Here is a 16,006-nt window from a genome sequence, read left to right as displayed (position 1 = left end):
CCCCTCTTCATGTGTGGGCGCCATATTTGTTGAACTTTTATTCTGAAGCCTTTTGGGATTGTATTCTTGGAGTCTGCCTTCCTGGGCAGTGTGTGCAGAGAGCCTGTGCTCAGCAGCTCCACTGCCCTGGTTACGTGTTGTGAGGTGGGTGGAACTGTTCCTCTTTTCCAGTGTGTGCGTTTTCCTGCCATGTGTCCTGCAAAGACAGCGCTCCCCAGGTGTGCCCCATTCCTCCCGAGCAGTCCAAGAGGCCTCTGGGCGTGGATGTGCAGAGGGGCATAGGCACAGCCTACAAAGGTTATGTCAAGGTAGGAGGAGCCAGCTTCTGTCCCATAGCCCGGTGCGGCTCATTTCTCATTAGGTCAGCTCTTAAGTTGTTTTGTGTGGTAACCAGTGATCATAGCTCATCTATTCTTGAAGCAGTCTGTTTGCTGTGCGGAGCAGCCCTGGTACCTTGAAGGTTTCAGACACAACTGCTACTTTACATGGCCAGGAGCCTGAGTACCATTGGGTGCGGATTCCACCTTAGGTTCCCACAGTTACTCTCCTTGGGTGTCTTGTCATGAGCTTAAAGTCGAGGTTCCAAATCCAAGCGGTGCTTGCCAACCACGGGTACCTGAGCTATCTATCTCCGTGTCTTACCAGCTGCAGCCTCCAGGATACAGTGTGGTCCTGGGTTGTCAGCATCCCTTGTCCCATTCACAAGCTTCTGGTCAGGCCCTGAGCTTGACTAGACACAGTCAAGTCTAGACACAGGCTTACCTACCAGTCTGGAAAAACGTTTGATGGGGGAGCAGTCCCTGGGGACCAGGACAGTCACCCAGTGGGTAGACCCAGACTGTGGGAAATGCTAAGGGTCTGGCAGTCTCTGTGCTGCCCCTCTCTGTGGCCCAAGGAAACATAGTCACTATTGGTTTGTGTGCTGCCCCTCTCTGTGGCCCAAGGAAACATAGTCACTATTGGTTTGTGTGCTGCCCCTCTCTGTGGCCCAGGGAAACATAGTCACTATTGGTTTGTGTGCTGCCCCTCTCTGTGGCCCAGGGAAACGTAGTCACTATTGGTTTGTAGGTCCCAAAGCCCACAGGAGTGAAGAAGGGATGGCAGCGGGCATATGCAGTGGTTTGCGACTGCAAGCTCTTTCTGTACGACCTGCCAGAAGGAAAGTCCACCCAGCCTGGTGTCATCGCTAGTCAAGTCTTGGACCTCAGGTATGTTTATGCAGCAAAATGCTACCCTGGTATCCAGTGCTCACTGCCCAGGGTGGCAGGCTGTGCTGTCCTCCGCATTTCTCTCCGGGTCCATTGGAGAATGGTAGCGGTATGAGGAGCTGTCGTGAGAACTAACCAGGTCCCAAGGGCACACTCAGACAGAGCAGGGCTGGCAGGCGTCACTGCTGCCATCAGCATGTCAGTCAGAAACACCCAGCAGTGGCAATGTCCCCATTGCATGGTGCCTTATGGCTTCTTGTTTCATACAACTGTCTTGGTCACCGTTCTGTTGCTGTGAAGAGACACCATCACCAGGGGACTCTTATGAAGAAAAACATTTAATTGGCTTGCTTACAGCTTCAGATGTTTAGTCCATTATCACGGCAGGGAACACTTTGGTGCTGGAGTAGTAGCTGAGAGCTACATCCTGATACAGAAGCAGAAAGAGATCTGGGCCTGCCATGGGCTTTTAAAACTCAGAACCCAGCCCCCAGTGACACACTTCCTCCAACAAGGCCACACCTCCTAATCCTTTTAATCCTTCCAAGTGGTTCCACTCCTGGTGACTAAGCATTCAGAAATGTGAGTCTCTGGAGCCCATTCTCATTCAGACCACCACAGCTATAGCCTGGCCAGGACAACTCAAGCTGGCATTCCCATCTGAACTCAGCACCTTCTGCTTCTTGTTGGCCAGTAGTTAATGAGGCTTTGCCCATTCGTACCAAGGACAAGCCAGAAATAAGATGTGGAACTTGGAACTGGGGGACATTGTGACAGTGGGAGTCAGGCAGGGGCTCCGTTCTCAGTGTCCCCCCGTTCAGATGCTGGGACAGGTTGTGAAAATGTGGCAGCCGATCTGCAGAGCTTTCCCAGAACTGTGTGCGTTTCTTTCTTGCCAGAGATGACGAGTTTTCCGTGAGCTCAGTCCTGGCCTCAGATGTCATCCATGCAACACGCCGAGACATTCCATGTATATTCAGGGTATGAGTTTCTCTGACTTCACTTCTGTTTGTGAGACATCCTTTTTAAAATAAATCACACTGTTAAAAGACAGCAGTTCTTAAAAACAGCAACAGAAACCATGGGCATAGTGGTACATGCCCTTTAATCCCAGCACTGGAGGGCCAGAGACAACGGATCTCTGTGAGTTCCTGGATAATCAGAGCTACATGGTGAGGCCCTGCCTCCCTCTAAAAAGCACAAACAAAACAAAAAAGACATCAATTCTCAAGCATCTGGCTGTGCTCCAGCAAGCTCTAAGGAATATCTCTAGTGGCCCCTCCCCTGTTCCTCCTTTGCCATCTTCCTGTGCAGCTGACCCTCGCTGAGCACTGCGCCCCCCCCCCCAGCCTGTCTTTCATGAGGAGCTTTCCATGGTGGTCCTTTTACCCTGTCCACAGTGGTTAGCACTGAAGGACTTCATGGATCTGTGAGAAGGGTCTTGTTTAGGTTCCCTTCCCCTCCCTGGCATACTGGCTCTCACTGAGTAAGACAGAAAACATTCTCGAATGACTACATCTGATTTGTCTGTGTTTCTCTGACTAAGCTGAAGTCTGTGCTCCCAGCGAGTGCTGTATGCCAAAGCCCCAGGACACTCCTGGAAGAGTGTTGTTCAGAGAAATACACACTCCGAGTAGGACTGTTTGTAGGTACATCTGGTTGACCACAGAGCTAGGTCCCAAGAGTTGTTTTTTACTGAATCACACTTTTATTCAGAAACAACCTTTTCCATACGATGCAGAAAATCATCAGCCTTCTGTGCTCAGAATGACAACCGTTCTGTAGCCGTGGAGCCTGCCAGTTCCTGACGGTGCTCAATGAGCCCTTGCTGGAGACCTTTCTTCCCTGACACGCCATCATGATAAAGTTATTCAGGGAAGCTTTTCTTTTCTCTGTGAGACAAGGTCTCTATTTAGTCCTGGAACTGACTGTGTACTCCATGTGGATGTGGCCAGTGTATGGCAGACTGGCCTTGAATTCACAGAGATCCCCCTGCCTCTGCCACTCTCCCGAGTGCTGCAAGAGAGCACTTTGAGAATGCGTGTTTATGTGATGGTGTTGACAAGAGCGGAGAGAACTGAATCTGCCCAGGAAGGACTTGTGTATCTGCAGCACTGCCCCTTTGTCAGCTGCCCTGCCGGTACCCAGCTGGCAGCTGGGGAGATTGGTGGTCTGTGGGGCAAAGCAGGGACATGGACTTGAGCCTGTTAGCATCCCATTTGTGACCTTGTGGCTGGGTGGTTCCAGCACAGTCCCTGCTCTGATCTGGCTGGCAGCTCATGGCTTTGTCTGTTTTGTTTCTCTCATGAAGGTGACGGCCTCTCTCTTAGGTTCACCTTCTAAGGCCAGCTCTCTGCTCATCCTGACGGAAAACGAGAATGAGAAGAGGAAGTGGGTTGGGATCCTTGAAGGACTGCAGGCCATCCTCCATAAGAACCGGCTGAGGAGCCAGGTGGTGCACGTCGCTCAGGAGGCCTATGACAGCAGTCTGCCGCTCATCAAGGCTGTTCTCGCTGCCGCTATCGTGGGTATGTCTGTAGCGCTCCTCTCGGGTCTGGGTCTGGGAACTCAGGTTCCGAGCATGGCTGTGTGTTCCCATCCATCTGAATGTGGATGGCTGTCCCGTGTGAACAAGGAGGTCTGGCCTCACAGGACCTTTGTGGTGTTTCCCCAGATGGAGACAGGATTGCAGTCGGCCTGGAAGAGGGGCTCTACGTCATTGAGCTCACCCGAGATGGTGAGTAGAAGGGCACCTGGAGTCCGCTTGACTGCTGCAGCCTTCAGCAGGGCTCAGGGTTTGCTCAGACTGTGTGGCCCAGTGCGAGAGTGTGAGGCTCTCGGGTCCCGCTCCAGCGCTGTAAAACAAAAAAGACCTCCTGATATGTACGTCGAGTGGCAGTGTCAGAGGACTTAGCAGGACGTGGAAAGAAAGGATTTCCAGTTGGTACAGCAGGCGTTCCATGCATACAGGTGCCTGGAACGTATTTGCTGGGTCGCTTTATGTGTCTGGAGACACAGTAAAGAGCCCTTGTTATGTCTGTTTTTGAGACAGGGTTTCTCTGTGTAGCCCTGGCTGTCCTGGGACTCACTCTGTAGACCAGGCTGGCCTTGAACTCAGACATCACCTGTCTCTGCCTTCCAAGTGCTGTAATTAAAGGTGTTCACCACCATCGCCTGGCCAGCTAATTTTTGATTGATTGGTTTCTGTGTGTGTGCACATACACAAGGACGGGTAAGGAGACAACCAGAGGCAGCTGGCTCTCCTGTCACCATGTGTGTCCTGTTAGTCAAACTCGGGTTTTCAAGCTTGGCAGCAAGCACCCGCACCCACAGAGCCACCTTGCTGGCCCTCTATTGAATTATTTTTTGTTTGTTTGTTCGCTTATTTGTTTTTGAGACAGACATACCTCACCATCCTGGGATTCACTATGTAGGACAGGCTGACCTGGAAACTCACAGAGATCCACCTTCCTCTGCTTCCCGTGCTGGGGCTGAGGGTGTGCACCACCACATCCAGCCTCTGTTGAGTTCTTTAAAGGGAATGGGATAGGTGGTAGGTCACAGAGCCCCTCGGGAGAGCCAGTGATGCTGGGTCACTGAAACTTCCCAGAGTTCCTGGTCCCTCCTGCCAGCCAGGGAAGGTGGCTTTTCCTGCCTTTCCCCACTCCATAGTAGTCACTGCCTGTTGAGAGAGGGAGCCAGAGCCTACAGTAGCAAGCAGGCAGGCAGCTGCGTCCTTCAGGCTCCAGACCAGGGAAAGTAGCTGAGGTCCTAAGCCAGCTAGTGTCCTAGCTTGAGTGGGCATGAGCTTGGGAATTCCAGATCCAGTCCACAGGAGCTTACTGTTTTGTATCAACTAGAACCGGCCACACTGAGTACAGGACAGGGTTGTCAGGAAGCTGAGACAAGCTATGTCTCTGTTAGGGGCATTTGCAACACTGGCTCTGGGGCTGGCTGTAGTGGGAGGATTGCTAGGGAACCCAAGGGCAGCTCTTGTGTCAGCCAGAGCAAGTCACCTGCACCCTCTGCTTGTAGTGATCGTCCGCGCTGCTGACTGCAAGAAAGTGTACCAGATCGAACTGGCGCCCAAGGAGAAGATCATCATCCTCCTCTGTGGCCGAAACCACCATGTGCACCTCTACCCCTGGTCCTCCTTTGATGGAGCAGAAGCAAGCAACTTTGATATCAAGCTTCCCGAAACGAAAGGCTGCCAACTCATAGCAACAGGGACACTGAGGAAGAGTTCGTCCACCTGCCTGTTTGTGGCCGTGAAGCGACTGATCCTTTGCTATGAGATTCAGAGAACTAAACCTTTCCACAGGAAGTTCAATGAGCTGGTGGCACCAGGACACGTGCAGTGGATGGCCGTGTTCAAGGACAGGCTCTGTGTTGGCTACCCTTCTGGGTTCTCTCTGTTGAGCATCCAGGGGGACGGGCAGCCTCTAGACCTGGTAAATCCCACTGATCCCTCGCTTGCGTTCCTCTCACAGCAGTCTTTCGATGCCCTTTGTGCTGTGGAGCTCAAAAGTGAGGAATACCTGCTTTGCTTCAGCCACATGGGACTGTACGTGGACCCTCAAGGCCGGAGGTCACGCATGCAGGAGCTCATGTGGCCTGCGGCTCCTGTCGCCTGTAGTATGTATATGTTTTTCTGTTGCCATATCACTGTTGCTGCTTCTCATATGGACAGTCGGCATGCATTCTGTTTGCTTTGGTTTGTCTCCCAGTCCCCCAGCTGAGAATAAGGAGCAGAGTGACGAGGCTGGTCCACAGGCAGGCAGTGTGCAGTCAGGGCTGGACCTGTGCTATTGGCCAGCAGACTTCCTCCCAGGTGTTCTGCTTGTTCCTCCAGTGTGTGACAGCAAGAGGCCTCCTGGGCAGAAAGGCACAGTGAATAGGAAATGAACCTGGAATCTTCTTTAAAAAGGCATTTCCCATAGTAGATGAATTCACAGGACCATATAAAGCTACAGGGGTTTCGGTCACCAGGAGACTTACATCCGTGTCAGGTCATTTGCAGTAAGAAGTCTGTGTGTGTGCGGTGCTGTGCAGAGGCTGGGACACCGTGATTTGTTTGAGAAGTTGTAAGGCTGGGAGAGCCGAGCACTTTGTTGCTTTAAGGCTGCCCAACCATCATAGAATTGGAGTCAGCAGCAAGCAGTGAAGAATTTGCGACCAGCAAGGCACAGACTTGGTTTTGGCATGAAGCCTCTGAGGTTGCTGGGATAGGAGGGAGTGGCATGTTTCCTTGATGGTGAGCAACTAAAAAGTCAAGGCTGACCCCTTGGCCTGGTGTGGCCAAGCTAGACCCCAGAGCTGTCATGGCTGATAACCAATCTGTGCACTGCAACACTGAGAACCCTTCTCACCCAGGAAGCTGGAGCGGGGTGGCAGGCCTGGGCAGCTCACCAGAAAGGACAGCCTTGTGATCCCTGTCCTGGTCTCTACAGCAGCCAGTGCAGCGCTCTGTGCCATACACTCCTTACTTCTAGAATTTCATTTTTCTTCCCAGTAACTCAGGTCCCTGAGTGCAGTGTCCCTATGATCCTGGACATGAATGACTAGCATGAGAAGCCGGTGTTCCTGCCTTTCCACCTTCATGAGTCCGCCTCCTCAGCCCCATGTGTAGCAGAGTCCAGGTCAACTTTAGGGCCGGAAGAAGTTAAGGAATTTAGGGTGGAGAAGTACTTGTTGAGAGCCTGTCTACAGCAGTGCCTGTGTGCCTCCTTGTCCTGTCTCAGAGACAGGTGCAAAGCTCTCAGCCTGCAAGTCTGTCCAGCTCGAAAGCACACGTCCTCCACTGAGTTCTCTCTCTTTTTTTTTTTTTTTTTTTTTTTTTTTTTTTTTTTTTGGTTTTTCGAGACAGGGTTTCTCTGTGGTTTTGGTTCCTGTCCTGGAACTAGCTCTTGTAGACCAGGCTGGTCTCGAACTCACAGAGATCCACCTGCCTCTGCCTCCCGAGTGCTGGGATTAAAGGCGTGCGCCACCACCGCCTGGCCACTGAGTTTTCTCTTTAGTGTGTGTTTTCTTTAAACTTTTCAGTTTGAACATCATCCTTTGTTGACAGATCAGAAGTGAAGTCCCATTTATTCAACAAGTAAGAGCACTTGCCCCACCATTCCCATGTGGGGCATTGTCATCTTAGAGGTGATTGAGGGCCCCCCTCTGTGCATGGTATCAAAACCAGTGTGAGAGAGAGAGAGAGAGAGAGAGAGAGAGAGAGAGAGAGAGAGAGAGAGAGAGAGAGCGCTAGCGCTGTGCACAGGTTTGGTGGCCGGCTCCAGCCTCCAGTACCTTGGCTTGCCTAGGCTGACTGCACCTGGCTGGAATGGGCAGAGCCTTAGCCACATAGCTCCTAGAGCGTATTCCAGTGAGTGCTTAGGGCAGAGGCCTCCAGCAGTCAGCCTGGGATCCATGGCCCTCCTGCTCCACACTGAAGGTTTCTAGCGGTGACTGGCCAGCAGCAGCAGCATAGCTCAGTAGTAGACATCCTCTCCTGGTGTCTGGCAGGCCATTCAGTTGGGCTTTGCTGTGTCTCCGTCAGCTTCACAGCTCAGGGGCCATGGACATGTATCTACAGTGTAGTGTGCCGGTTGTTGTCATAACCCAGCAGACAGCTGAAAAAGGAGGGGGCATCGTCCCATGCCCGTGCTGCTTTGAGTGTGTTCCGAGAGGGTCACTCAGGTCCTCCCCACTGCAGGGTCCCTCCTGTGAAGTGTGCACAGCCCAGTCATGGCCAGAGCAGAGCAGTCGGTCTAGGTCTCCAGAATACTCACCCAGAAACCTGCCTTCTTTCCATCATTTTAGAAGGCTTTGGGGATTGGAGAGGTGGCTCAGTGGTTAAGAGCACTGACTGCTCTCCGAGGAACTGGGGTTCAGTTCCCAGCACCCACAAGGCAGCTCCCAGCCATCTGTAAGTACAGTTTTGGTGATCTGGCACCCTCTTACAGTCTTTTCAGGCACTGCATGCACACGGAACATAAATACACATGCAAGTAGATGATTCATATGTGTACAAGAGGAAAAAATTAAGCTTTTGCCTGGCAATGTGGGACCCGCGGCCCCTGCCTGAACTTAACAGGTGTTGAGCCTCGCCGAGCTCGTTTCTTGAGAGCCGAGTTGAGGAGGCGACTTTGTAAACCAACTTCAACATCTTGCTGAGGTGGAAGCAGTGGGACAGGTGACTTTGAAGTGAAGGTGGCTGGTGTAAGCCCCACCACAGGCAGCACCGTGCGCCTGCACCTTGCCAGTGCCGCTGTAGTCTAAGAGGCCGGGTGAGGGTGGAACTCGATGCTTACTTGCTCTGCTTCATCTGCACCAGGTTGCAGCCCCTCCCATGTCACGGTATACAGCGAGTACGGGGTAGATGTCTTTGACGTGCGCACCATGGAGTGGGTGCAGACCATCGGCCTGCGGAGGGTAAGAGAGCGTGATGGTCCCATCGAGGGCAGCTGTCTGCTCTGATTCCTGGTAGCACACATGATGGGACTCCTCCACTCTTACAGATACGACCTTTGAACTCTGATGGCACCCTCAACCTGCTGGGCTGTGAGCCCCCACGCCTCATCTACTTCAAGAACAAGTTCTCAGGTGAGCTTCCCCACAGGTGGGAAGTGGCCCTCAAACAGCACACAGGCCTCATCTATCCCACTGCTCTGGTTAGTCTAAAGTGACCGTTTTCGCATGTATGGCTGCCCCTCCATGCAGCAGCCTAGTGATCTGCTCCCCTACAGGAGCTGTCCTCAATGTGCCTGACACCTCGGACAACAGCAAGAAGCAGATGCTGCGGACTCGGAGCAAACGGCGTTTTGTCTTCAAAGTTCCGGAAGAAGAGCGACTGCAGCAGCGGCGGTGAGGCAGGGCCCTCTTTCGGGTCCCTGGTCCCCATGAGTGTGCAGTAAAGGGCTGGCCAGAGCCAGAGGATGCTTCCAGATTCCTGATTCTCAATGTTTCCTTTTCGCAGAGAGATGCTCAGAGACCCAGAATTGAGATCCAAAATGATATCCAACCCGACCAACTTCAACCACGTAGCTCATATGGGCCCCGGGGATGGGATGCAGGTGCTCATGGACCTGCCTCTGGTGCGTGCTCAGCCAGCTGTGGGCATGGGCTCCATCCCCTGCTGTGCAGATAGTGCCTGTCCTGCCTCAGTGTTCTGTGCTGACCTGTGAAACCCTTCACAGTGCTGTCTGAATCACGCCTTGGTACTGAGATGGGTGTCTGTATGGGGGACCTCCCTGTGTGCACTTGTGTCCCTTAGGGAACTGCTGTCTAACTCCTTTGTGTGAGACAATAGCAATTTTTGTGTCCTCATTTTATACAGTGTTTTCTGTAGGCTTTTCTACAATTGCCTTTGCTGGTTCTTGGCTCAGACGCATTGGTGGTATAGTAGCGAACATAGCTGCCTTCCACTTTTAGCTCTAACTGGTCAGAAGCCACATCCAGGGCCTGTTCATTACCATCCTGTTGTGGCAACCCCACCGTGGTCCCTGTCCGTGTTCATGTACCACTTTTCTGTGTTCCTCTCTTCCCCCAGAGTGCCGCACCCCCTGCCCAGGAGGAGAAGCAGGGCCCTGCCCCTCCAGGTCCCCCTCGGCAGCCCCCGTCCAGGAGCAAACCCTACATCTCATGGCCCTCATCAGGTATCCCAGGGGGTAGGTGCTGGGGTAGGAACTCCATTCTCTGTCTTCCTCTTGACCTCTCCCTGAGGTCAAAGGTGTTGCTGTCCACAGGTGGGTCTGAGCCTGGAGTGAGCGTGCCTCTGAGGAGCATGTCCGATCCCGACCAGGACTTTGACAGAGAGGTACGTGTTATCCCAGCACAGACCGCCGGCAGAGCAGAAAGCATATCACCACCTGTGACCCCCAGGGCCCGCTGGTTGAGAACTGGGTCTAGGAAAACACCATACAGCAGGGAGTGCAGTCTTGAGCCCCCTGGAGTCCTGCACTCCGGGATACAATGGCCTGAGCACAGAGACCCCCACTAGCATTGGGCAGCCCAGGATGGGCAGCTGCCTGACTTGAGTCACAGGTCCACGTGCAGCAGTGTGGCCAAGGTTGTGGGGTCACCAGCCACACACCCCACCTAGGGGTGAGGTTCTGCCAGAGATGCCCCTCTTTTGAACCTCTCTGCCCTCTGAGATGGACTGGCCTCAAGTTTACTACTGTGTAGTTGAGGACGACCTTGACTTGTGCTTCTCCAGGAGTGAGCCCTGCTCTCAGTGGTTGGGGGTTCCATACCCTGCTGCCTAGGTGGTCACACTTAACGGACTGTCCCGAGCAGGGTCTCCCGAGCTCTGGAATTCCAGGCAGGCACCACCTCACTTACTTCTGGACTTTTAGTATGTTTTGTGAGGGTTTTGTTGCTTTTATGTAGGGTCTCACTAGATAGCCCAGTCTGGCCTGGAACTCAGTGCTGACCCAGCCTTGAGTTCAGTGCTGAGATCTGCCAGCCCCTGCCCCTGGAGTGCTCAGTAAAGAAAGGGTGTGAGCGTCACGGGCCCTACTTATCTCTGCTTTTCCTGACAGGATCTGTCTTTGCCCAGAAAAGTTCTGTTCTGCCAGTCTTCCTGTTCCCCAGTTCTGAGCATGTGCCACCACACCTGGCCTTTCTGTCATGTTTTTCTGTGTGGATACGGCATAACCTGGCTCTCATCCTGGAGAGTCTCCTCTGGTCACCTCGCCTCCTTCCCTTCTAGAGCACTTGTGAGGGTGTGAGCAGCAGCATTCCATGCACTGGAAGGTGACAGTGGCCCCTGCTTCAGTTTTCCCTCCGTGGAATGGGGATGAGAAACAGATGAGCTAGGACTTTACCTAACATCTAACATTGAGGTTTGAGGAACTACGTGTCTTATGTGACTTAGGTCTTTCTGGAAAGAGAGGAGCTGGCCTGTCACTCATAGCCACCCAACATGGAAGTGGCGATTGACATGGCCACTCTCCTGCTCCCTTTACAACCTGAGGCTCACCGTGCCAGCCATCTTCTCCAGTGCACACTGGAGAAGGGACCCCCTCCCTCCTTCCTCACCCCTCACGAGCATGCTAGGTGATGAGCATGCTGGATGACGCGCTGGCTCTCCGTTGAAGCCAGTCTTGTCTTGTGGTTTGTGGTTTTGGTTTTTATTTATTTTGTGTGTGACTGTTTTGCTTGCGTGTATGGTGCCCAGTGAGGCCAGAAGAGGGTGCCAGATCTCCTAGAAGTGGAGTTATGGATCGTTGTGGGTCGCTGTGTTGGTGCTGGGCACCAAGCCTGGGCGCTTTGCAAGAGCAGCAGTGCTCTTACCACTCGGCCATCTCTCCAGTCGTGTTTCACATTCTTGGTGGTGTTTTTTGACATATAAAAACTACTGATTTGGGCAAAATTCAAATTTTTTTAACTGTTACACCCACTTTTGATATTCTATCTAAACTAATACTGGTTACATTGTTTCCGTCCAATGTTTACGTTCTTAGCAGTGTGTGTGTGTGTGTGTGTGTGTATGTGTGTGTGTGTGGAGTGTAGCCCCTGCATGTAAATGTCCTGTGCCAGCTGTTGTAGGGTGCGTTCTTACCCGCTGGATGGCCTTGACAGCCTTGTTTAAGTCATTAGCTGTGGCTGCGTGGATGTCTGTGTGCTGATTTTAGTGTTGCTCTGCTGCTTTGTCCTAGACTTTGGGACATGGGTCCCTTGACTTTATTTTTTTAAACTGGGAATTTTTCTGCTGAGCCTCAACTCCAGCCTGGATTTTGCTTATGACACAAAGTGTGAGGTCCCCAGGCAGCTTTCCTTCTCTGCACAGACCTTGATCACAGCTGGAAGTAGAGACCAGAGTCACCAGACCCAGGCTTTGTTCTTTAGAGTAACTTCCCTTTCTGAAAAAGGCCATTGGAATTTCAGGAGCTCACGTTATGTCTGTAGACTACTTTGAGAATTGATACCATCTTGATAATACTTCAGTCTGTGAATGTAGCATCTTTCCATTTTTCTGAGTCTCCTTTATTGTCCTCTGTGGTGTGGTTGCTAGCACAGGCCAGATCCACCAGAGCCGGAGTTAGAGACAGTGTGAACTGCTCAGTGTGGGTGCTGGGAACCAGCTCTGGTTCCTCTGCAAGAGCAATTTACACTCTGAGCTGTCTCTCCAGCCATATTAAGTAGTGGTTTATGATTGTACACATCGCCTGTTATCTTCAATGTTCTTGTGAATTGACTTGTCTGGTTTCCATGTGGTCTGTTGCTGTGTGTCAATACCGAGCCCTGAGCCTGCTGAATTCACTTGTAGCTCAGGTTTAGTCTTGATGTGTGCAGGATTGCGTCATTTGTAAATGGTGTTATGTCCTCTACCTGTTCAGTGAAGCAGGAGATCGTTCTCGTCCCTAACTCCAGGGAAGCTGTTTCTCTCTCACGCTGTGGTAGCTGTAGGTGTTGATGACAGCCTTTGACCCCGATGACATTCCCGTCTATTTATCCCTAGAGTTTCTCCCTTGGCTTCAGCGTACAGGGTCAGTGGATGTGCCCACCTGTGAATTTAGGGGCCCTGCTGAGGTTGTAGACAGCCTGTGTACTCATGCCAGGGACCAGAGCATACCTGCCTCTCACATATCTCTCTTTGCATTGGCAGCCTGACTCCGATTCCACCAAACACTCAACTCCATCCAATAGCTCCAACCCTAGCGGCCCTCCAAGCCCCAACTCGCCCCATCGGAACCAGCTCCCTATGGAAGGCCTGGAACAGCCAGCCTGTGATGCCTGAGGCGGCCAGCATAGCAGTGCAGGACCTGGGAGCCCAGATGGCCCCAATGTCAGTGCCAAGACTGAGCTGACCCTCCAGTGTTGTCCAAGGAGATGTAGAATCAGTTTGTAGATAGATAAAATAATCTTTATTATAATGAGCAGTTTTGTGCCACGTTGTTGGTGGCAATCGACCAGATGTGTTCGTCTGCACAGCCGTAAGGCAACACTGTTCCGTTTGCACATGAAGGACCACCCTGACCCATGGGCTTCCTCAGCAGATGCTGGGGGTGTGGCCTCAAACCCTTCCCTTTCTCCTGAAACTGTCTCAAGGACCTCAGAAGACTCAAGTCGTGCGTGTATCACCCCAGTGTCAAGGAGGCAGAGGCTAGTTTGTGGCACTTTTGTTCACTTAGCCCTACAGTTGCCGCTGTCCTGCTGACTGCCTGTGTCCCTGTTAGTCCATGCGGGGCCACAGCCACAAGATGCCCCCGCTGCATCTGCAGTCTGCCGCAGGCTAGCACTGGGGCTGGCAAGCCCATGGCCTGCTGAGCTCAGAGGCGGCTGGAGCCTGGGAAGCCATGCCCCAGGCCCTGGGACATCCCCTCCCTCTTCCCTCACCCTGCATGGAGCCTCTGTGCTTAATAGCCCAGTCAGTCACATAGAATCACCCGACACTCCTGCACATCGGCCCATACCGCAGGCCCGCGAGCGCCACCTGTATTTAACCTCATCCTCCCTGTGACCTGTGTTGAGTGGTCAGGTCTGCGGCCCAGCCCACGAAGGCTGTGTTGACTGTGGCAGCAGGCATGTCTTGTCCTCTTGTTGGACAGGCTTCCCTTGCCTGTTGGCATGCTTGGTGACACTATTCAGGATGTGCACTTGGCCGAGTTGGCACTGAGGGTTGTGGCACTGCTGGCCCTGCCTGCGTGTCACACCCAGCACCTGCCTGCCCCATCCACCCTCCCCGGCTTTACACTGGGGCACGCACCTGCTGGGAGCTCTGGTTTTTACTTTTTAATGTAAGTCTGAGTCTTTGTAATTATTGAATTGTGAGAACATTTTTGAACAACTTACCTGTCAATAAAGCAGAATACGGCAGTTTTACAGTTCTCAGTGGTTTGTCTGAATGCGATGTTGCCCACTGTGCCCCACAGGTACCTCTCTCCAGGGACATACACACGGCACCTCTGTCCATAGCATGAGACAGCAAGTCACCTTGCCATGGCAGGCAAGTCAGATGTGGGTAGGGAAGGGGCGATCCACTCGGTCGCTTTGCCAGGCTTGTGCATCCCCTAAGGGGCCTCTGCGGATAGAGTTCAGCTTTCAGCCTGAGCAGCACAGTGTCGTGAGCCCCAGGAAAGGAGGCTTGCCACAGGGTCTGGCCAGCAGGACTTGCCCCCATGAGTCAGCATTCCTGAGGGCAGAAAGACCTCCAGTAACTTGGTGGATGAGGACACTAAGATCCAGTAACGCGCAGGGTTAGGGGTGAAGTGAGTGTCTCAGAGCTCAGCGAGCTCATTCCCCGGTAGAGACGAAACAGCAAGAATAGATGACCCCATCAGTTCAGAACAGGAGGTCATGGGTTCTGGTAGAAAACAGTGGCTGTGGTACCACATGCCTTTAACCCAGCAATTTGGAGGCAGGAAGATCTGAGTTCAAGGCCAGCCTGGTCTACACAAGAGGGGGAGGGAGAACAAGCTCAAGGAGCCAGATGGAGCAAGATAGTAAGCAGCACCCCTCCATGGCCCCTGCATCAGCTGCCTCCAGGCTCCCGCCCTGCGTTCATTCCTGTCCAGCTGGCTTCTCTCAGTGATACGGAAGCATACCCCACATAAACCCTTTCCTCTCCAGGTTGCTTGGCACCATCAACCCTGGGCCCCCTCACTAGGACAGGCCCTAGAAGCTGGGAAATGTGCTAACTGGATTCTGGCCTGGGTGTTGTATAGGTCTCCTAGGTCCTCGTTCCCCTGCTGGTCCTTGTTTAGATCTTACCCGGTGCCCTGTTCTCACAGTGCCTTCCAGGAACAAGCTGTCCTCTTGGGGATTGCACCTCACCTTCATGTCCTTGTCCTTGTCATCTGCTTGTGTCCCCTCCAACTCTCAGCTTCAACTGCTATGTATGCTATGTGGGCGGAGGGGAGTAATGGCCACACCTAGCTGCTTCGTGCTGAGAAGGGGCAGAGTCTAGGAAGTATCGGTTCAAGAAAGGAGGAACTCTTATGAGGCGGCCCCCTGGGGTCACTTCAGCGTACTGTAGCCCCATATCCTGGGCTGCAGCTTGAGGTGACCCATCCGGTCATTCAGAGCTCAGGCTGACCCTTTCCACCGTGTCATCCCTCAGCATGTAAGATGGCCTAGGTGGGCCTTTTCTTCCATTAGGTCCCAGGCCAAGGTCAGGTCAGATAAAAGTGGGCTGTCTCTAAATCATGGGAGGACAGTCTAAGTGACCAGTTAGATAACCTCATTTAGACCCTGGGAGAAGGGAAAGTTTGGCCTCCAAGGCTGGTCTTGCAAATGACCCCAGGATCTGCTTTCAGGATCTTCCTTAGCTAGTGGAGTGACTAAAATCGCAATGTGAGGTCCCTCCTTGAGGACTTCTAGAAAGAAAAAAAAATCTAACCATCATTTGATTCCCACTCCCCTTAGTTTTAAACAGTAGGCCTGTCTGGACTGCAGGTGGGCACTGTGGTGTTGAACCAAACCAAACTCATGAGGTCCCATATCTGGGTGGCTTTTTTCCCATCAAAAATATAATTAGTGAGAAATAGATGTCTCAAATGTCTGATATGGGCTGGGAGATGGTGGCGCACGCCTTTAATCCCAGAGGCAGGTAGAGCTCTGTGAGTTTGAGGCCAATCTGGTCTACAGAGCAAGTTCCAGGACAGGCTCCAAAGCTACAGAGAAACTCTGTCTTGAAAAAAAAGAAAAAAAAAAGTCTGGTACGAATTTAAGCCTAATGTCTCAGAATGTGGTCCCTACTAAGAAGTATGCTCCTTTGACTACTAAAGAAACAGAATCACATCATTCTGCACTCAGGAAGCAGAGGTACTGTGAGTTCGAGTCCAACCTGGTCTACATAGCAAGTTCCA

General features: G+C 52.5%; 1 protein-coding gene across 2 annotated transcripts in view; it reads left to right on the top strand.

Annotated features, from left to right (window-relative positions):
• The window catches only part of Cdc42bpb (CDC42 binding protein kinase beta), a 95,831-nt gene extending 81,805 nt beyond the window's left edge, over positions 1–14,026 (top strand). For both annotated transcript variants that reach the window (XM_005343569.2, XM_013345945.2), the window contains 13 exons: positions 172–308; positions 1,069–1,208; positions 2,108–2,189; positions 3,520–3,736; positions 3,883–3,945; positions 5,244–5,843; positions 8,530–8,627; positions 8,714–8,798; positions 8,942–9,059; positions 9,172–9,289; positions 9,745–9,850; positions 9,941–10,011; positions 12,805–14,026. In XM_005343569.2, coding sequence (XP_005343626.1) covers positions 172–308; positions 1,069–1,208; positions 2,108–2,189; positions 3,520–3,736; positions 3,883–3,945; positions 5,244–5,843; positions 8,530–8,627; positions 8,714–8,798; positions 8,942–9,059; positions 9,172–9,289; positions 9,745–9,850; positions 9,941–10,011; positions 12,805–12,936 — 1,967 coding nt within the window. In that variant the 3' untranslated portion in view covers positions 12,937–14,026. The remainder of the gene's footprint in view (positions 1–171; positions 309–1,068; positions 1,209–2,107; positions 2,190–3,519; positions 3,737–3,882; positions 3,946–5,243; positions 5,844–8,529; positions 8,628–8,713; positions 8,799–8,941; positions 9,060–9,171; positions 9,290–9,744; positions 9,851–9,940; positions 10,012–12,804) is intronic.
• Positions 14,027–16,006: the final 1,980 nt, after the last annotated feature.

The sequence above is a fragment of the Microtus ochrogaster genome, chromosome 1, assembly GCF_000317375.1.
Source record: "Microtus ochrogaster isolate Prairie Vole_2 chromosome 1, MicOch1.0, whole genome shotgun sequence".
NCBI lineage: Eukaryota > Metazoa > Chordata > Mammalia > Rodentia > Cricetidae > Microtus > Microtus ochrogaster.
This window is presented reverse-complemented; position numbering and strand designations above follow the sequence as displayed.